This window comes from Carya illinoinensis, chromosome 3 (assembly GCF_018687715.1).
Source record: "Carya illinoinensis cultivar Pawnee chromosome 3, C.illinoinensisPawnee_v1, whole genome shotgun sequence".
Taxonomy (NCBI): Eukaryota; Viridiplantae; Streptophyta; class Magnoliopsida; order Fagales; family Juglandaceae; genus Carya; species Carya illinoinensis.
In genome coordinates this window covers 16,748,747-16,770,700 of record NC_056754.1, presented here as the reverse complement: position 1 = coordinate 16,770,700, position 21,954 = coordinate 16,748,747, and the positions used below count along the sequence as shown (strand labels likewise).

General features: G+C 38.1%; 1 protein-coding gene across 4 annotated transcripts in view; it reads right to left on the bottom strand.

The window, feature by feature from the left end:
* Positions 1–21,954, bottom strand: part of LOC122303509 — a 40,817-nt gene that overhangs the window by 10,447 nt on the left and 8,416 nt on the right. For 3 of the 4 annotated variants that reach the window (XM_043115316.1, XM_043115317.1, XM_043115315.1), the window contains exons 4-18: positions 21,119–21,194; positions 20,334–20,456; positions 15,568–15,823; positions 15,010–15,483; positions 14,744–14,929; positions 14,318–14,614; positions 8,694–9,341; positions 7,700–8,099; positions 7,435–7,562; positions 6,971–7,141; positions 5,439–5,639; positions 4,779–5,336; positions 4,614–4,673; positions 4,138–4,466; positions 3,102–3,534 (exon numbers count right to left, since the gene is read on the bottom strand). In XM_043115316.1, the coding sequence (XP_042971250.1) occupies positions 3,102–3,534; positions 4,138–4,466; positions 4,614–4,673; positions 4,779–5,336; positions 5,439–5,639; positions 6,971–7,141; positions 7,435–7,562; positions 7,700–8,099; positions 8,694–9,341; positions 14,318–14,614; positions 14,744–14,929; positions 15,010–15,483; positions 15,568–15,823; positions 20,334–20,456; positions 21,119–21,194 (4,340 nt within the window). Of the gene's footprint in view, positions 1–3,101; positions 3,535–4,137; positions 4,467–4,613; positions 4,674–4,778; positions 5,337–5,438; positions 5,640–6,970; positions 7,142–7,434; positions 7,563–7,699; positions 8,100–8,693; positions 9,342–14,317; positions 14,615–14,743; positions 14,930–15,009; positions 15,484–15,567; positions 15,824–20,333; positions 20,457–21,118; positions 21,251–21,954 lie in introns of all 4 variants that reach the window. The other variant, XM_043115319.1, reaches the window with a different exon arrangement.

The following is a 21,954-nucleotide window of genomic DNA, read 5'->3' as shown; positions in this document are numbered from 1 at the left end:
GTCATGGTGTTTATTTTTGGCATGATGTTTGGTGTGGTGATAGGGCTCTTAAGCATGTTCTTCCCATGCTCTATCAGATTTCTAGTGACAAAGCAGCCGTGGTGGGTGATTTATTGGTGTTTTCTAATGGTTCTGTCCATTGGAATGTTAGTTTTCTGAGAGCGGCTCATTGTATGCTATGTTGTTTGGCAATATGTTGGAGGATAGGTGTGATATCCCATATGATAAAGGATAAGGATAAGTGGTGAATGGGATCCTACATTGCTTGGGAATGAGAAGTTCTTGCTCCGCTATAAAGTTCCAATGGGGCTTCAATTGTATCATTAACTAGTCCTTTTGGAGTATAAGTCATGTGATTTGGGTCTTCTATTAGGGTGTTACAAATGATATCAAGGCATATTCCAACAAGAAATGTGAGAGTTGAGTCATGTCACCTACAATGGACAGGCCCGAAGATGACGTTGGGAATTTAAGGGGGAGAGATTGTGATACTCCATATAAGAAGGATAAGAGTAGGTGGTGAATGAAATCGCATATTGCTTGGGAATAAGAAGTTCTTGCTCTCTCCAATTGTATCATTGACTAGTCCTTTTGGAGTATAGGTCATGTGGTTTGGGCCTTCCATTGAGTTAGGATAGGTTCTGATATCATTTGTAATGGCCCAATGGAAGGCCCAAACCACATAGCCTATACTCCAAAAGGACAATCAATGATACAATTGGAACCACATTAGAACCTTATAAAGAGCAAGAACTTCTCCTTCCCAAGCAATGTGGGATCTCATTCACCATCTACTCTTATCATTCTCATATGGGGTTATCACAATAGGATGATTTGGACTCTTGGTGGAAATAAAAAGTTCTCGGTCCGTTCCTTCTATAAAGCCCTCTCAGGATTCTCTAATGATCATTGTTTTCCTTGGAAGGCTATTTGGAATTGTAAGGTACCTCCCAAGATTTCTTTCTTATATGGAATGCATCTCTTGGGAGAATTCTCACATATGACAATTTGAGGAAATGTGGTCTTATCATTATGGATTGGTGCTTTTTGTGAAAGAAAGTTGGGGAATCAATGGATCATCTTTTGTTACATTGTGAAATGGCCCGGTGTTTATGGAATGAGATCCTTAATCGGACCAGGGTGGCAGGGGTTATGCCTAGAAGTAGGGGGCGAAAACTCTGCCCACTCTGACAAGACTCTGACTCCGACGTCAGAGTCAGAGTCGGAGTCGGAGTCAGAAATCAAAGTCGGAGTCGGAGTTACCTAGTCCAGGCGGAGTCCGAAGTCCATGTCGAGTCCAAACTCCAACATTTAGACTTAATATATTTAATATTGTAACATAAATGACAGATAGTTGAGTGGCCTAATGGTGCAACACCGCATTTTGCCAATTAACTGACCCACATTCGAGCCCCCTCATGTACAAGATGGTGACTTTGCAAACCTTTTTTTAGAAACCCTCAAAAGTTCAAAACAACACTGTTTCCACCTCCTATATATTTATCTCTTCAGGACCAAAACCCTACGTTGTTTCTCTCCTCCTCCTTCATTCTCTCAAAACTGAAAGTCCCTCTTTTCTCTCTTGCCGTCGTTTCCCTCTTCCTCCTTCATTTTCTCAAAAATCCCTTTTGTCTCATCCTATCACTCGACAACTTTCTTTCATCCTTATTTTCTCTCTACGCTTGTCTTCCTTTGTTGCAATCCAAAACTCTGGGATGCAAACATCCTATGTGAATCTGTTTGTTATAGTTTTTGTTATTTGTTATAAAAATAAAAAATAAAAAAGGGCAAAAATCCATGTTTTCTCATAAATGTTTGTTATTTGTTGTTTGTTGATTTGTTATAATTTTTGTAACACCTCATTCCCGTAGGATAGAGATGTTACTAATGTACATAGCATTGTACCCGATAAAGAGATTCATATCCTGAAATACCTCAAAACATATCTAATAAAAATAACAATAAAAAAATTAATAATAATAATATAAAATCACACTTTTGGGGTCTAGATGTTACAATTTTTCTTGTTGTTCTGCCAAGTTATAAAAAAATCGAAACATATTTGTTATTTGTTGTTTTGTTATTATTTTTGTGAAATGTTCTGATGGGAGATTCCGATATTACATTACAAGAGAGAAAACAAGTTGTGAATTGTAAAATGTTCTGTTGGGATTTTCTTCTATTCGTTTTTTTTTTTTTTTTTTTTTTTTTCCTTTTCTTCTTTCATTCAACTCCGATAAGAGTCAGAATCCACTCTAATTCGGAGTCAAACTTTGGTCAGAGTCGGAGCCCAACCCCACCTAGAAGAGTTATGGATATTTTTAAGTTCAAGACAGGTATTAGGGGAAATGTCCACATTGCTGCTGTGTAGAGAATGATCCCTCATTGTATTATGTAGTGTTTGTGGATGACGAGAAACCAGAGGTGCTTTGAAGACAAGGAACGTTCTTTGGATGAGCTGAAGAGATTCTTTTATAGTACTTTATTCTCTTGGGCTTCGGCCATTACTTGTAAGGGGGACAATTTTCATGATTTGCTTGTATCCCTCACTAGTGCTTAGTAAAAGTAAAATTTTACTTACTAAAAAAAAAAAAATCCAAGGCATTCCAATTGCAATGTTAACAAGTCCAAGCATGGATATTTCCTTGGATAATTACAAATAATATAAGAGCCAATCTCCAACCAGAAGTGTGAGACTTAAGTTATGCCACCTATCATGAAATGAATTGATGAAAATGTTAGGAATTTAAAGGAGAGACTATAATACCCTGTATTGAGTATAGAAGGCCGGTGAATGAAATCCTACATTGTTTGAGACAGAATTTCTTGTGATAGAGAGGTGCTCTAATCGAAACATTTACTAGTTACTTTCAAAGCCCAAATATCATTTGGGCTTTTTCTTGGGTCATTACACTATTCCTCGAACATTTCCACAGACTTTAATGGAATAAGCCTTCATAATTTCCTTGAACCTTTTTCTAAATCTAATTAGATGTTTCTATTGTATACATCCTGTGCAGTTAAGCTATGCCATTTGTCTTAATCAATAAAATTTTCAATTACGTATTTTAAAAAATAAAATAAAAAGCTTTCTGACAAACCTGAAGAGCACGGATGAAAGGTAATAATGAACATGAAGGAAGGAACATGTCAAATGCCCTTAGCAGAGGCAAGAACAAGTGTTGTTCACATAGCACTGCAACCATCTTGGAAAGAGAAACATGCCCTTCATCAAAATCACTTGAAACAATAATATGTTCACCAAGTTCCATTTTTTTCTCTTCCTCAGAAATAATGCCTTGCATGACAAATATTTTTGCACTCGTGGAAGTATTTGAAATGTCAATTGTTGCCTCAGACACAGGATCAGCAGCATTGGGCTCCATAAGCCGCCTGCGTTTTGGATTACACCGGTTGTAGTGAAATGTAAGGGCTCTACCACTTCCTGGTAGAGAATTAGTAGCTTCCACAGCTGCTCCAACATGATCTGCAATCTGAGATGCAATATCATTCACCTTAATGGATGAAGTTTCCCTGTAAAGAATATAGCTGCAATGAGATTTTTTTAATTAAAAAAAAAATCCTTTTAAGTGTGCTTAGATAAATTATAATTCACAATTTTTTTGGGAATCAGTAGACTAAGGGCATGTTTGGCAAACATGAGAACTTCAAAATTTTCAAAATTTCTCATAACTTCATTCCCAAACATCACTTAAACACAAAGCGATTTTCAATTTTCAATTTCAAATTTTCAACTTTTCAACTTCATCTAATCATTACCTAATCATTACTCAAACACAAAAATCAATTCAACTTTTACAAACTTCAAAACAAAAATAATATTAAAAATCATATTCAAACAATTTTTTAACTTTATCTATTCACTTTCACGAACTCCAATACAATACTTATTTTAAGATATATTTTTATTTAACATTTTATCTCTCATTTCCCAAAATCCAATAAAACATCTTTACTCAAACCATTTCATTACTATTCACAAAATTTTGAGATACTTTAAGAATCCAAACATGCCCTAAATATACATAATTATAGAGAATGAGTTCACACAAACACATCTCAGATACAAGCAAGAAGGCCATCAAAACACATAATCTAGGAAATAGTAATGGTGACCTTGCTGCAGTAATTTCTAGCCAAACTGTTAAGCAGTACACTGGAGACACATCAGGAAAGCAAGATGCAATCATGGCCAAAATAGACCAAGACAAGTCCTTTGCTTTCATCAAAAGGGCCTCTCCAGGATTTTTCTGCTTCTCACACTCAGCTAAGGTTCTGAAGAGTTCGACAGGAACACATATGCTGTCGTCTGAAAAGGGAGTTTCACTTCCTTTATCTGTAGTATCTGAATATGATGAAGAGCTAGCTTTTTTTTTTGATTGCATGCCTTTCAAAACTGTTAATATATGAATTCTGAGACGTGGATCACCAAACTCCTTTGATGCCTGAAACATGCATTTCATAAGTGGATAAAAACCAGAAAGGCACATTTTTTATTGGAAACATAAAGGTGGCAAATTTATGCCTCTTTTCTTGATGTCCTGAAGGAGATATTTGTAATATTTATGTACTAAAGAAATTTAAGTACTTACTATTTGTAGTACTGTGTCAAAAGGGTATCCTCCAACCTGAGCTTCTGACAAAAACCCAACCTTACAGATGAAAATGGAAACATAAGATTCAAGATGATGAAGAGTCAATTCATAATCGAAAAGTATTGAATAAATAAAAATAAAAGCACAGAGAGGGAGACACACCCAGTCATTGTCTTTTGCAAGTACAGTAAGGTATTTTGTGCTCAAGGGAAGCTTATGCATCCGACAAAAAACTGTAACTAAATTCCAATGCTGGCTTGCAGCTTTCTGTTGAGATCTTAATTCAGTTCCGTTACCATTGCCACTTAATAGCCAAGACCCACATGTATTTCCATCCACCATCAGTGGAAGACTAGCCTTTTCCAAATGCTGAAGGACGAGCATGAGAGCTCGTGAAGGTCTTTTACAAGCAACTGAACTTAGAGTTCCCTTGGGTTTGATACTGGGTGTATTATCGTGCAAATAATCATCGGCAAGAGCTCGTGCAAGAGACTCTATCATATCACTTTCATGAGATACTGCATGAAATGCAGAACCCGTCTGTGGAAGTTGTCTAAAAGTGTCATTGATTTCTGTGGACCTGTAAAAGGAAGATATCCGTCTCAAGGCAGTAATGTCAATGCCAAGCATGGTGGCAGATAGCCCACAAAGCTCCAGGAGAAAAGCACATGAAGACACCAAAACTGAATCCTCAAAATGGATAATAGCAAGGGGTGGAACCTGAAAAGTAAAGTGCTACAGAAGTTCAAGGCACCATTCAAGTAAATAAAGGAAAAAATCATTTCAAGTATACATCTAAATGAAAAGAATATTAGGACTTACGAATGCAAGAAGAGACTCTTCATTTTGGGTTAAAGGTGCAAGAAGTGTCTGCACATCTGATTGCACATTACTTTGTCCATGTGCTGAAGCACTGCCTTGCCCTTCTGCTTTCAATTTTTTAACTCTAGCTTCAAGAAGATGGTTGAAAGCTGCCAGTGCACGTCCACGATGCAAGTGATGCTCAAGCCCAAGTCCAGATTCCTAAAGTCAATAATAGAGGTCATCCCAGCAACATACAGGTAGCTAGCAAGAAGCTCAAAAGTAACTGACACCATGGACTTTTGCACTATTAATCTCTACCTTCAGAGGTGGTTCTTGTATGACTGTCATTGGTTATACATCCTAAGCATCTTTAATGACTCACAAAAAAACTATTAGCACTTCAATTCCAATGAACATGTTTTGCAAAATTCTACCGCCTTCTCTCTGCTTCAACTACATGGGACCCCTTTTTCTATGGTCATTGCAGAAAAGGCCTCTTCTCTTGGTAATACGTTTTCCTCTTGCAAAAACTTTACAGAACAACTAATCAATCCAGTAGTACAAGTCCAGAACAACTAGAACCTTAAAAAATCTGAAGGATTTAATTCTGTGATACCACCAACAGAAAAGCAAATTTTACATTCTGACCCTTCCAGCAATAGGATGGCTTTATCTTTCGAACCTTAACTAATATGAAAACTTTGAACTTTATACTATTGCCGTTGGCAATAACCTTCCACGTTTCCCTATCATAGACACCACTGCTGCAATCACCATATGCAGTCACCACGATGGTGCCCCATGAACAGGAGCCTATGACACATTAAATCGAGGTCACAGATTTAGAAAAAGGTTGGAGGATGTTGCGTTATTTACAAGCAGGGTGTGGGTAATAGGAAAAAGTGACCATAGCTAAGGAGGATGTTGCGTTATTTACAAGCAGGGTGTGGGTAATAGGAAAAAGTGACCATAGCTAAGGAGGATGTTGGCAATCACTGTTCCCCAACTTCTCCCTACCCTGAAATAGAGAAGCCATCATCCACACCAATTCTAGAGAACCCCAAGGCCACAACTTACTCCAACAACAGCCAGTTCAAACCAACAAACATCGCAGCCAAACTCCATCCCAACACCACTAACCGTCCATTTACGTTATCAACACCAATTTTCTACATCAATTGAAATACACAGCTTGATTTCATTTTTAATCTTTTTTATAATACTTATTAAAAAATTATTTTTTAAGATTTCTTTTCTAGCTCTCATGCCTCTAACACCATAAGTTAGTTTCAAAAGAAAATAGCCAATTGATAGAAGGTTCCCATTGTTGATATTTTAGGATGGGGATTAGAAGTAATTTTGGTTGTTCAGTTCAAGGATGCAAAGTCTGATTAAGCCTTCAAATGAATTCTTCACTTACTCCACCGAACCTTACAAGATAAGGTAAAACTTAACTAATTTTTTATGTTCTATTCTTTCCTTTCAGTACATAGTTAAAGCAGGTGTCCTCAACGTAAAATAGCGGAAACATGAAACAAAGAAGAACATACCACCGGTGAAGAGTTATAGAGCTCCTCTTCAATGTGCTTTTGGATAGTTGCTTCCCAGGAGACTGCACTGATCTCAGCTTGTTCATCAGCATTTATGAAAAAATCAATGTCTCTATCTAGTAGAGATTCTCCAACAGGCAGACCTGAAAGTGACTGCCATCCAAGAGGACCCTGAAATACCATGCAAATTGCTTGAAAGATAATCTATTCATATAAAATGCGACAATATCACAAGAAAATGCCAAGCAATATATGAAAATTCAGTTTCAAAGCATCATTTAGAAAGTTGTATACTTGTGTACTTAGATTGCCCCCCTCTGTGCTCTTAATAAAATGCATTAACTATATATATATATATATAAAATCATACTTCAGAAAAACACCTAGTATTTTATATTCTAGTTAACTAGAGAGAGAACAAGCACATCAGAAGTTCAGTTACTAATTAAGCAGATAAAAGAGACCTGGACATAAATCTGAATCAATCTTCGCACAGCCTTAGGAAACCAGCACGGCAGCATTTGCAGAAGCGAAGTATCGCGTCCAGCAGAGAAGAAGATGTTATCACACCATTTTAAATAGTCAGACAAAGCTGAATGACAAAATTGAAAATTGTAAGAGAGTGCAGGGATTGTATACAATGAATAAGAAACTAGAAATTCCCTAGCACTGATTTGCTACATGTCCCTGAAAGAGGGAACCAAAAGAAAGTAAAAGAAAAGGGATAACCATTCTTTGCTTTAGGGCCCACAACATTGTAAGTTGTATCTTGTCCAAAACATGCAGCTACCAGTGTGCGGCACAATGTAGGAAACTGCTGAAGGGTAGGTCTAAGATTCTCCAGGGTGCACTGGGCAGAGGAGCTACCATACCGGTTTACACTACCAGAACTCAGGCAACTTTGAATTGGTGCGGGAGCATACATTAGCGTTGCTAGAGCTGCCATTTCCCCCCCTCCTTCCGCGATGTCATCAACAGTATGAATTATTTCATCTAACTCCAGGACACTGAGTTTACTGCCAGGAACTAAATTACGTGACATTATCGAACGAGCATTAGAAAGTGAGGCATCATATTCATGCCCCTTTACTCTAGATAAGAGCAACCATCTTGCCCATTGCCAATCTCCCTGTACAGATGAATAGTATTGAACACAGGTAAGCACACAGACTATCATGCCAATGCAATTAACAAGCCATGACATAGGACTTTGAAATGCATGTGATGTTATCAAGTAGGTCTAATTATGATGACCAATAGATAATATATGAGAAGCAGAAAATCAGAATAAATCAAGCTGACTGGTAAACAAGAGAGGAAAAATCTCAAACACAGCAACTCTTGAGAATTATTGGATGACCTTTGCAACCGGTAAGTAAAATTTAACATTAAAGGTATACAGCCAATATATGTGTGACAAAATACAAAAAATTTAGAGAGAGAAAGGGAGGGGGGGAGAGAGTGCATTTGTCATTAAAATGAAGCTACAATCGCTTGCACACAGTTTTCATACTTAAAAAGGTAAAGTTAATTCAAAATGCAACCAGCAATATACACAATCAACTGAACCATCAGGCACAAAAAAGCATAAACAGCATACAGATTACAATGATTGAAAAAATTGAGATCAAGGATATATTTTTTTATTGTAAGTATGAGCAAGAAACTGTCAGAAGATCCAACATAAAGAATAGTAACACTCACTGGAGTTATAGAAACTTACTGCAGCTTCCAGCAATGAACCAAGCGAATCGTTATCTAAAACCAGTTTGTGGTGGTCAAGATAAAGGTCCAGCAGGTTTGGCAAGTTGTATTGAGCACAGTGATGTACTACCAATTTATGCATAGCTCGCACAGTGTCAACATGAGAGGTTCCATCACCATCTGACAAGTTGAGATCTGATGAACTCTTAATGTTATCATCCTCAAAAGGAGTTCTATATCCATTAGAGATGAAGCCTGAACGGGCCAGAAGAGGTACCATCTCTGCTGTGCCTTCCCAATATTCCTTAAGAAAAATGAATTTCTTTGCAAGTTTCTCCTCCATAAGCAACCTTAACCAGACTGAGCACATAAGATTACCTGGAAACCTGAAAATTTTGACGTTTGGAATGTCCATGCACACAGCATCTAGTTCTTCAAGAGAGCATAAGTATTTGCCATAATGAGAAGATTCCCTATTGTACACAACATTTGAAGCAAGCTGTGCACCATCTAAACTGACTTGGAGGCTTCCATGCGATAAAATAGATGCAGGAACCAAGTCCAGGAGTTTAGAAACTTCTTCCCAGTCATTATGGCATATATGGTACTCAACTTGAGATTCCCACAATACATGAACACCCATAAGAAAAGATTGATCCAGCAGTATCTGCACAGAAAAAGATATACATATAACTGCATAGTTCTTATAAAGTATCTATGCAGAAAGACATAGTTCTTGTATAATAACATATTCAGGTAACTTAAAAAACAAACTCAGAGATGCAAGGCTTTTCAGCTTTAAAAGAAACTCGATAGTTCTTGCATATAGCCAAAACTGTGGAATGTTGAGTTCAAACAAACCAATGTATATCTCATTGGGAGTCTAAGAGTATGTTTCACTCTTTTTAAGTATAAGAATGGTTAGGGATGAGCAAGTGTTACACAAAGCCATAACATTTTTCCTACTTTGATGGAAAGAAGAAAAGACTTTAAAGCGAAGAATATTACCATTGCAAAGAAATCCCTAAAACATATAGAAAACAAAAACGAAAACAAAGAGTGATCTACTGGGAGGTGGATGCCTCCATAAAATTCTTTAATCTCTTATACTCTACTGGATTACGTCGTGGAGGTCTTGATAAAACCTTTGGACCCCTTCCAAGAAAATAAATTTCTGCATTGATTCTTTCTATTAGGTTCTCAAATAAAAAAAGACAAAAACTCTTTCCCTTGGAAGAGTATCTGGCATATTAAAGCACCTCTAAGAGTAGCTTTCTTCGCTTGTACAAACTCCTCGGATAAGATCCTGACAATAGATAACCTAAGAAAACATCATATCATCATAATTGATTAGTGCTTCAAGTGCAGAAAGACTGGGAAATCAGTAAGCCATCTTTCTCTCCATTTTGACTTTGCTAGAGCCTTATGGAATGCTTAATTTGATAAGAGTTGGGTTCGCTTGGGTTATGCCCAAAGGGTTAGTAGATATCTTTGCAGGTTGGAGAGGGTCATATGGCAACACATAGTTTGCATTAGTGTGGAAGATGAGGCCCCTTGATGTGGTATATTTGGAATGAAAGAATGAATAGGACCAATAGTGGACGATAGAAGTACTTATAACTTATTTCTTCAATAATTTGTTTCTTTAGACAGTCGCTATAGACTTAAATAGTAAATTTTCATGATTTTTTTACGTCTTTTTCTATTTCTAACTAGGTGTTTCTCATATACATTTTGTGTGCTTAGGCTATCCCTTGTGAGTTCATCAATAAATTCTTGATTACTTATTAAAAAAGAAAAGAAATCCTCTAGAAAGTTCCTTCTTGGCTTTATATTTCACATTTTCATGTAACACAACATCTGTCTTCTTTTTCTCACTCAATCAATATTATGTTGAATTAAAATGACAATCAAAACCACCTTCACTTATGAATTGCATAAAAGTTCAACCAAATTCCCTCAAATTAGCTGAGAAGAGCTCAGACTCAACTCATAAACTAGATATCTAGATCCAAACTAAGGGTAGAAACAAGAATTGAACTCCAATAGAGAGAGTCACCCTTCATTTTAAATCCTAATAATACCTCAACATTGTGGGAGTGGGAAATTCATTATCCGAAGGTGTGGCAAAAGAGATTGCCTCGCTTGTGTTCGGACCATTGGCCCATCATGTTGGATTGTGGGGGGATTCAAAGAAGGCGTCGGCATTTTAAGTTTGAAAACATGTGGCTGAAATCAAAAGGATTTGTGGATAGGGTTGGACATCGGTGGTCGTCTTACCAAATACAGGGTACTCCTAGTTTGATATTTGCCGGAAAACTGAAGGCTCTAAAGCAAGATTGAAAGCTTTGGAATATGCAGTCTTTTGGTAATATCTGGGAACACAAGAAAATCAAGCTAAGGGAGATCCATGAGCTAGAAAGGCTACAAGAGTCAGGCCTTTGAACCAGGAGGAATTAGCCCAAAAGTTAGCGTTGGGCAGAGCTCGAGAGGATCATCCTAGTAGAAGAGATCTCTTGGAGACAGAAATCTAGAGCGTTATGGTTGATGGAAGGGGACCATAGCACTAGGTTTTTTCACAGGGTAGCTAATTCTCATAGGAGATCCAACAACATTGAGACGCTGAAGATTGATGGGGCAGATTGTAAGGATGAGCAGGTGATTAACAATCATGTGGTTGGTTTTTTTGAACAGCTTCTTTCTGAGCAGGAGGGTTGGAGGCCTAAGCTAGAGGGGCTAGCTTTTGACTCCATTGAGCCTATGGATGCCAACCGTTTGGAGAGGCCGTTTGAGGAGGTGGAGGTGTTAGAAGTAGTAAGGAAAATGGCTAAAGACAAGACTTCGGGTCCTAATGGATTCTCTATGGGCTTCTTCCAAACATGTTGGAAGGTATTAAAGGATGACTTTATGAAGGTGTTTCAAGAGTTCTATTCATTTGGAAAGTTTGAGTAAAGCTTAAACACCACTTTTCTAGCTTTGATACCAAAAAGGGTGGGGCAGAGGATATTAAGGAGTTCTGACCCATTAGCCTAGTAATTGAGGTTTACAAGATTCTTTCCAAGGTACAAGCGAATCACCTGAGTGAGGCCGTGGGAAAAATAATCTCAAAGCCCCAAAATGCCTTTGTAAAGGATAGACAGATTTTAGATCCAGTGTTTATTGCTAATGAATGTCTGGACAGTAGATTGAAAGCTGGCTATCCAGGGATTATATGCAAGTTAAACATGGAGAAGGTGTATGATCGTGTTAATTCGGACTTTCTTATTGACATTATGGGGAAGTGTGGCTTTGGGGAGAGATGTCGTTCTTGGATCTGTTGGTGTATATCTAAGGTGAAATTTTCAGTCCTAATAAACAGAAGCCAACTAGTTTTTTCAATAGCACACGAGGTCTAAGACAAGGAGATCCGTTGTCCCCGCTACTTTTTGTCATTGTGATGGAGGCTTTGAGTAGACGGGCATATAACTGGTTACTCGATTGGATCCTCAGGAGGATGTAGTATTAACATTTCTCATTTATTGTTTGCAAATGACACTCTTATCTTCTATGAGACGGATCAATTCCAGGTTCAAGTATTGAAGACACTCCTACTTTGCTTCGAGGTAGCTTCAAGTTTGAAAGTAAACCTGGACAAATCTGAGATGGTGCCTATTGGAGGCGTTCAGTGGTTAAGACAGTTGGCTAATGCTCTAGGGTGTAAGACTGCCTCACTCCCTATGATATTGTGGAAACATATCAGACAAGGATGGGGAGTCTTCTCTCGTTACGCCAAGCTTCGTTTAGGAGAGAGGAACAGGATCAAATTATGGTATGACACTTGGTGCGGTAATTGTGCGCTTAAGGATCTATTCCCGACATTATTCAGGGTTGCAAGTGCCAAAGAGGCATCAGTGGCAGAGGTCATGGTGTTAATGGGAGAGCAAATCCAATGGAACATCAGTTTTAGCAGGGCGGCATAAGATTGGGAAATGGATAGTTTTGAAGCCTTTTTCAATCTTTTGTATTCAACCAAATCAAGTAACCAGCTTCCAGATTTATTGTGGTGGATATCTTCAGGTAAAGGCATGTTCTCGATTAGAATTACAATGCTCTAGCACAAGAGCATCCTTCTCAGTTTCCATGGAAAAGACTTTGGAAACACAAGGCCCCTCTCAAAGCGGCTTTCTTTGTGCCGACCGCTTCCTTGGGCAAGCTCCTCACAAAAGACAAGCTGAGAAAACGAAGGGTGATCATTGTAGATTGGTGTTGTATGTGCAGAAAGGGGGATGAATCTGTGGACCATCTTCTACTACACTGTGAGGTAGCTCGAAGGTTATGGAACGAGGTTTTTTGTAGACTAGACTTGGGTTATGCCGGAAACAGTAGTGACGGTCCTAGCTACCTGGACAGTTCTAAGAAGCAACACCCAGATTAAGGCGATATGAAAGATGATTCTTATATGCATTATGTGGTGTGTGGGGCAGGAGCGCAATGAACGGACGTTCGAGGACAAAAAGAGATCGATGGAGGAGTTAGGACATTCTTTTCATTTGGGCTATTGCTGTTAATTTTAATGGCCAAGATTTACATGATTTCTTTATTTCTATTGCTCCTACATAGTTAGGACATTCTTTGTACTGAACGTGGCTTTTGCCTATTCTTTCATTAAAATACTTCTTACTTTTCTCAAAAAAATAAAAATAAAAGGAGAGAGAGAGAGAGAGAGAGAGAGAGAGAGAGAGAGAGAGAGAGAGAAAGAGAGAGAGAGAAGGTCAGCTATCCAGAAAGCAATACAGCAGCATCACAGAAGGTATGCAACATCTTAAACTGATCTTAGTATCATAAAATACAGAAGAGGTAGGAAGCAAGTACAGGAGAAATCCAGGTGGAAGAAAGTGTGGATGGAAGAAGGGGTGACCATTTGCATACATTATCAGTAATTCCAAGTCCCTAGCTAGGGTCTACATGCTTTATCACACTAGGGAGTAGCCTTATTTTTCTTTTCTTTTTTTGATAAGAAAAATTTATGCATCGAATGAAATAGGCGAAACCCATGTACACAGGAAGTATACAAAAGAAACACCTAATTACATTCTAGGAAGGGAGTAGCCTTATTTCAATGAGGCCAGGCAAAGATCTATCGGTAATTTCAAAACTGGAAACTTGTGGGTTGTAGACAATCAAACTGTAGACCCATTGTCATTGCAACAAAGTATGAGCACCATAATTTTTTTGATAAGTAATGAGCACCATAATTACAATGGATTCATTTATGATGAATTATTATCGAGATATATCAATTTCAGAAAATCGACATGCACCTTCATATGACAACTCTAGCAAGCTTAACTATTCTGCAGCAAATGTGAGGGAGATTTTGCCCTATGCCTTTGTGTGGTTTAATCAAGAAGCCAGAAAAGAAAGATTCTAGAATTTGCGTAACTAGATGATATTGAAAAGAAAAATAAGAGAGGGGGAGGGGGGGGGGGGGGAGAAGAAAGAGAGGATGCCATAGTCATAAAAACAGCTGCAAGCTCTAAGTAAAGATCAGGTCCAAGCTTAGCATTACATCTTACTCCAGTCAGCTTTCAGCACAACAGAACAAACTTTAAATAGCTTTCCTCAACCAACATGACTTGAAGAAAGAAATGAGAGTTAACTTACTCGATCAATGGTTCTTTGATCCCAGGCATTAGACCAGATAGCAGCAGCAGCCCAGTATCCAGCATGAACACTATCTTCTTCCGCCTCAGCAACAGAAGAGCTCTGACTGACTTTTGTCCATGAACCTAAAACAACCCCATCAATCTCACCGCACTCAATTATCAGCTTGCCTAACAAAGGTGAATTCAGCAGGTGCAAATCCAGTCTCCCTGGTGAACTTGAACTTGATGAAGTTCTCATGAATTCTTTCTGCCGGCCAAGAAATGTTTTCCAGAAACTACTACTAGGGTAGAGCCTCTCCAAAAATTAAATTCAGAAGGGAAAAACAAAGTCTCAGCTCCATAGATGTCATATAGGAGTTCAAAATAGAAAAGAACATAATTGAATGAGAGACATAGGATACACAACTGAATAAGTTCCAGTTACCTCAATGAGTGATATCCTATTTAGTATCTTCCAGTCATGTGGTCCCAAGTAACCACATTTTTTCATCTCCGCAGCAATTTCTGCTCGAAGAGATCTCCTTACAGTGCCAATCAATAACTGCTTGAGGCTGGTTTCAATGTCCTCTCCAAGCCTTTGCAGTGTAGCTACAGCAAGGCCAGTTTCACCCTGTAGATCATGCTATTATTTGCTATGGAAGAAAAATGATGATAAATAATGTTTTCATGCGAAAACCCATAATAAGCTACCTTCAAAAATAGATCATAGGCAATGGCTCTTCCAATGTCGCGAATTTCAGTGAAAGTATCAATAGGCTCTTTGTCAGTGACCAAACCTCTTGAATGACAAAGATGCAGTTGCAGAACTGCTAAAGGGAGACGACCGGAGAGTAGAGCATCTTTAACCACAGCTTTAAGATCCAAATTATCTAACCTCCAACGTGCAATCATCTCCTTGGGATTTTCTAATGGAAGAATTTTCTTCTCCAGCATCCCCCCTTTAGACACAAGAGCAGATACTTCACTTATGTACTCAGGGTCCAAATGGGATTCAGTATCCATAGGTATCAAAGCAAGATTTTCAGTATCATTGGAGCCTGAAGGCTCAGGAAAAGATATTTCAAGTTGGTTTGGAATTTCTAATGATACTGCATCTGTGGATCGAATAGATTCATCTTGGGATGAATCCATATCCATCAAACTAGATACTTCCATACCATCCACCTGCAATATTTCCATAAGGAATTACTAAAGTATAATGATTAGATGCAAGCAGTAATAGACTAGCAGGACCACCATACACCTTACCAATCCTTGGCCTGGCCTTTTGAATCTTAAATCAAGTCGATATTGCAGATTTCGAATAATCTCTAAAAAGCGAGCCATCTCTCGAAGTTTTCTTGAATTCTCCTGATCATTTTGTACTTTCTCCAGTCCAACTGGTGGAAAAGAAAGTACGTGAGTCCTAGTAAAACTCTGTAATGGGTAAGAATCTTCCCTAAGTTGTAGCAATCCATATCTCCGAATCATTTTGGTTGCAAAGCTTGTGGCCAATGCGAGAAGCCTATAATATGGAATTGAACAGAGTAAGTTTCAAAACATGATTCTGGATTAAGATGAAATTTAACAGAAAAATAATATATATTCTGAATAATATATATGAAATATAAATTCTGGTCATACTTTTTCTCTTCCTTCTGAAAGCATAATAAGTATTTATTTCATATTGTTAGATGGCATGATTATAATATGTACACCGAGTACGGGTATACCAGCATATTAGGTTTGAAAGTACAAGCATATCAAATAGTGAGAGGGTAGGACTGAGATTTTCTAACCATTAATCTTTCTTCTCCAATTCTTCTGCCCTCCAAAACCTTTTTTTAAAAGATAATCAAGAAGTTTTATTCATAATAGAAGGCATAGCCAAATACACATGACTTATAATGGGATTTTTTTTATCAGTAAACAAGAATTTTATTAAAATAGGAGAAGCCAAGTACATGGGACATATACAAGAGCAACATCTTTTTTTTTTATACGTTCAAGAGCAACACCTATGCATGAGTGTCTAACGATACAAGGAAATCATGCATGTTCATGCCATTAAAGTCTATTACAATCGACCGATGGTATAAAGTATTAAGAAAAAAAGTTCTAATCTCATCCATTGTCCATTCACGATCCTTAAAACCCCGACCATTCCTCTCCATCCATATGCACCACCATAAACATATCAATACCTAAATAGGATTTACAACCGAAAAAAGAAATTCATGGACATTAAGCCCATTATTCTTTACCCATACCACACATCTAAAACGTTTTTCCTATAAGTAATATCACACGATCAAAGAAGTTCCCTCAACAAGATGCACAAGGGAACCACTCAACATAGTTGACACATAAATTAACATTTTTTTTTATAAGTAAAAATTTTCTATATATCAATAGGAGTAACCAAGTACACTTGACGTATACAAGAAAACACCTAGCCCATATTAGAGTGCCCCAAATGACCCAAAAGCCAGTGAAAACTACCCAAAATACACCAAAATCCGAATTGGAATTGGACACACCTCCCCAACCCCAACCCCTTGTTTCCTGTACAACTAATTCAAATCCCTCTACAAGACCGTCTTCACAATGCCCACCCTTTAGTCTTCCCTCGACTTGAACTACCTCCCATCGCGTCGTAATTAATTGCCCATGAAATACGTTTCAACTCCCTACTTTTCTTAAAACTTGATTTGGTTTCAAGCACGTGGCTCGCCTCAATCGTAGTAAATGGAGCTTTAATTTGGTCTTCATATGCATCATTTGAAATCCCCACGATTTGCTTAAACTATATCATTTAACAAAGGAAGAGAAAGCAAGGAAATGACATAATCCCCAGACACAGTACCCAACTACACTCCCGACTCTAAACCTTCCTCCATACAAGGCACCAATGACAAACTTTCCTTCCCGCCATATGGTAGCTCGACAAAAATATGGTTGTTGTCCATTGTTTCTATCACCATTACAGGTTCCTCCCCTCCATCAACATTGCTTGTATGTACTCCACTCCCCAATGATCCTTTCCGTGCTGCCTTGTCAGCCCTACTGCTCCCTGAGGAGACACAGAACAAGTAGGGGAAACACAACCTTCTGTAACCTCGATTGCATCTTCTAGAAGAGGCTCGACTGTTTCTTCCAAAGTATTCAAAACCCTGGATGGACCCCCCATCTTCAACTAAAAATTAGCCCTGGGCAGAAGTACTAACCCCATCTACAACTAGAGCCCGAGGCCCTACTACTCCCTCAGGAGGCATAGTGACACTAGCATGAACAAAGATACCAGCATCCAACGACCCTATTTATGACAGCATTGAAACCTTTGACAGCACACTTGTGACCTTCAAACCCGAAGGATCTACCCCCCGACCTCCCTTATCCAATCTCGACCCACCACCAAAACCCATGACTAGGTCTAGCCCCTTATCCACTTTAATCATCAGATCTCTTACATACTCAATAACTCCCTTCAATTAAGCTTTAACATCCCACAAGACCCCCTCCACTTCTCCCAACGTCACCTGACAGTCTTTGTCTCCTACAAGTGCCTTCCCCTTTACTTATGTCGTTGAGCTGATCTCAGTCGAACTACCCGCCATTGACCTCAACACCACAGCGTATGAAGCACCTTTAACTGAGGAAGACCTTCCCACTGTTTTTCCATCAACAAACTCCCCACTGTTTGTATGCTTCAAAAAAGTGGCTTTGGACCTAATAACACTACAAATGGACTGCATAAAGCCCCTCCATCCAAAGCCATTTGCGCCCTCCAAAATCACCAACAAACCTTTCCTCTTTCCATTTCAGAATTCTGAGAGTTGCAGAAAGCTGCCCCTTGCGTTAACATGATGTTGAATTATAAAAAGTCCATTACCCATCCTTGACTCTCTAAAGAAACCTTCATGACAGTTAAGTTCTAAACAATCCTCAATCCCCTTAGCCACCCACGAAGCTGCCATCTCACCTAAACACATGAACTTAGCTATCCTTTTGCTATGTGGAGAGATACGAAAAGTATTACCTCCCTCTTTCATAAAAACGAATGTTTGTTATTCCACTTTCAACCACCTCTCGCCTTCCAATTGAGACAAATCCCCATCGCACATCGTCATCGTCAAATCCCAAAGCCCAAATCAAAGATATCCTACTGCTCCCTCTTCATCCTTTTAAGGACTATGGATCAAACAACAAAAAACATCCACTTCAAATTTGCAAAGCCCAAGGATGAAACAAACCAGCAAGATCAATCGGTGTCCCCAGAAAGCACCATCGTCATTTTCTGTACGAAAAAATGATGAATCTAGGCAGCTTTCCAATGTCACTTTCTGTTTCGACCGTCACCGAAGAAGGTCCTAGCACCGGAGTACTCCCAGGAGGATCGCCGATCACCATCGACTCTTTCTGTGTCGACAACATGGCCGTCGGAGCCTCCGAGAAATGCAGAAAAGATCTAGGAAAAATCAAGGTCACCGAAAGGATGACAACCCCAGACGACCTACTACAGCGTCGCGAGGCCCTTCAGCCATGTCTGTGCCAGAGGTGTAGAGACACTCGCGGGTGTAAGGGTGAGGGCGCGAACCTTAGGGCTCTCTCTCTCTCTCTCACACCCTGTAACCTTTTTGTAAACAAGATTTTTCATAAATTAACATGGTGATCCTATTATGCATGAAAAACTGCTCAAGGTTTAGATAATCAATCAATTACAACTTCCATCAAATTCGAATAGCAGTACTAAAGCACTCTATTATTGTTACCAACTATGTGTGTTAAGGAACCAATTCCAGTTATCACCATCCTATGTATGCCATCAATTTTCATTCAAACACTAGCTTGCAGAAGTTGACATGATGGGATTCAATTTAGGTGTATTACCATATATGGGTAAAACAAATGCTAATGAATATAGACATGTCAAGTAGGAATAAACATGAAGGTTAAGCCAGATTGAAGTAAGAAACTCACATAAAAAATGAGAAACTCATAAACTCATGCATATAATACACCCAAAAAGATAACCATTAACTCCAGGAAGCGTCTAAATGTAACTCACATCCAAAAACACATGCCAAGGAGGATAGATAGTGCAAGGTTAAACCAAATAGAAGGAAGAAACTAACATACAAAATGAGAAACACATACCAATATGGTACCCAAAAAAAAAAAAAAATCAACTTCAGGAAGCATCTAAATGTAAGTCAGATAAAAGATCAATAGAAGCTAAGTCAAGATCATAATAAATATATGTGGCACTCCCCCCCCCCCCCCCCCCCCCCCAAAAAAAAAAAAAAAAAAACAAAACACTCACACTACTTTAAGGAAAATAAAACCTACATGCACAAATGCACATGTATATATTAAAGGAAAATGAGATACAAATTTGTATATCAGGTTCTTAATATAAGTTATGCAAACGTGCACGTGTACTCACCAAACAAAGAACTAACATCCGTTTCTCACTTTGCACCTCAAACTATCAAAAGTTTCAATTTATACCCTATCTACCCATATTTTTCAATTTGCGCCCTCGTTTAAGATTTAGGTGTTAAAATGAACAAAAGATTAGCCAATGGCACAATCTTAATGGTCAAATCTTAACCGAAGGTGAAAATAGAAAAATATAGGTAGTTTAGGGTGCAACTTGAAACTTTTAATAGTTTAAGGTGCGAAATAGAAAACATGTGATAATTTGTGGGCAAAAACTGTAATTAGACCTTTATTGGACCTTAGATAAATAAATCCTAAACTTATTTTACAATATTTTATCTAAACATGATGTAATTGACCATAGAGATTTCAAAATGCAAGATTTTAAAATGCGGCGCCAATTGAATTAGCAAAAAGTTGCATAAAAAATATGCTCAAGATTCATATTTATAAGTTAAAAAAATAAATAAATAAACAATAAAAACTAAAAAGTGCAATCCAAGCACACAAGATGTATACAAGAAAGACACCTATCAAGAAGTGAAAGAAAGAATATCTGTGAGAATGAGTGAAAATCAAAGAAAGAATTTTACCTTGATGCAGCAGAAACCTCATTATCATTGGAAGATTTACAGTGCATCAGATAAACAGCAGCAAAGAGCAATCTTAAAATTCCTTCTTCGGCAAGATTTACACCCACAAGCATTTCTAGAGATCTGTTCATCCACCGAAAGGAAAAAGAAATCCATTGGTTAACATGAGTCATACATTCCACACATTGACCCAAGAACAAAGCCTCAATATGATATTTATACAAACAAAATTGAAGCAAAAGATGCTCTGGTATGGTTATTGGAAAGAGAAAAACCTAGTTATCTTTTATGAGATTCTCTGACATTCAATTTCCGGTGGTTAGAATCAAATAGAGTCTCCTCCATCGGCTCTCTATTGGTCCAAAAGGGTTATGAAGTAGAAGTTTGCAACAAGACAGGGAGATGCAGGCAACAAAAAGCAAGCTTAGGACCAACATAATGCAAATTTCTAGTTTCCATATTTGGTGTGGACCTATTCAGCACTACAGTAGGCTACTTTAACTGGTTTCTATTTATTTTAGATTTCTATAATATTAGAAATGAGGGTATTTCTGTGAGAAATATATGGGCCTTAATCTAAAAAGGAACCAGATTTTTAAACCACAGCAACAATACGTTGTTTGTATATCATATCCTTAATTCAAGGAAATTGATACCACCCTATGGGACTTATGTACAAAGGGACATATACTCTAATATCATAGATCAAACAACAAGAAGCCGAGAAAGTCATTTTAAAAAAAAAAAGAAAAAGCAATAATGAATTAGCAAAAATATAATCTTACTGCTCTATTCCATCAAATTTCAAGTAGTCCAGAGCTATTTGCAATCGACGCATCCGTGATATTTTCAGGTCCCACCCTGATATGGCAGCATCCAGATGTCATGCATGCACTCAGAATACAGTTTAGCATATCCTAAAATGCACAATTTCAATAAACAAACATCCAACATGTGTAAAACTCAACGATGCTAAACCAACAAAATTACTTTAGTAATGTAGTTATGAATTTATTTCTGTTTTTAGATTCCTCTCTAAATGAGAGTAACAAGCGGCTCCAAATTAGAAACTTACTTCGTCAATGGAAGGGTGATATAATTTGTTTACAGGAGACCACGCTGGAATTTATCACTAGAGAATTAGTTTAGAGTTCCTGGAGATGTCAACATGTCGGCTGGTTGTACTTGCCGTCAAAAGGGGCATCCAAGGGTTTTTTAATTATGTATGATAAAAGAGTGGTGGAGAGAATGGATGAATGTGTAGGAGAGTTTACTGTGGCTTGCTCCTTTAAGAATATAGAAGACAGATTCTTGTGGGCATTTGCAGGAGTCTATGGCCCTAATATTGATTCGGAAAGAAATCTATTGTGGGAAGAATTGGCAGGGCTTCTTAGTTGGTGGGATATACCAAGCTCTATAGGGGGGAACTTTAATGTCACTCACTTCCCCTGCGTCTCACCTTAACCCTGTTATTAAGGATTATTCTTCCTTCATTTTTTAACATGAGCTTATGGATATTCGTTCAATTGGAGGCACGTTTAGATGGTCCAACAGCCGTGAACACCCATCCTGGTTGAGGATTGGTAGGTTTTTGATAACTCCAAATTGGGAGTTACATTTT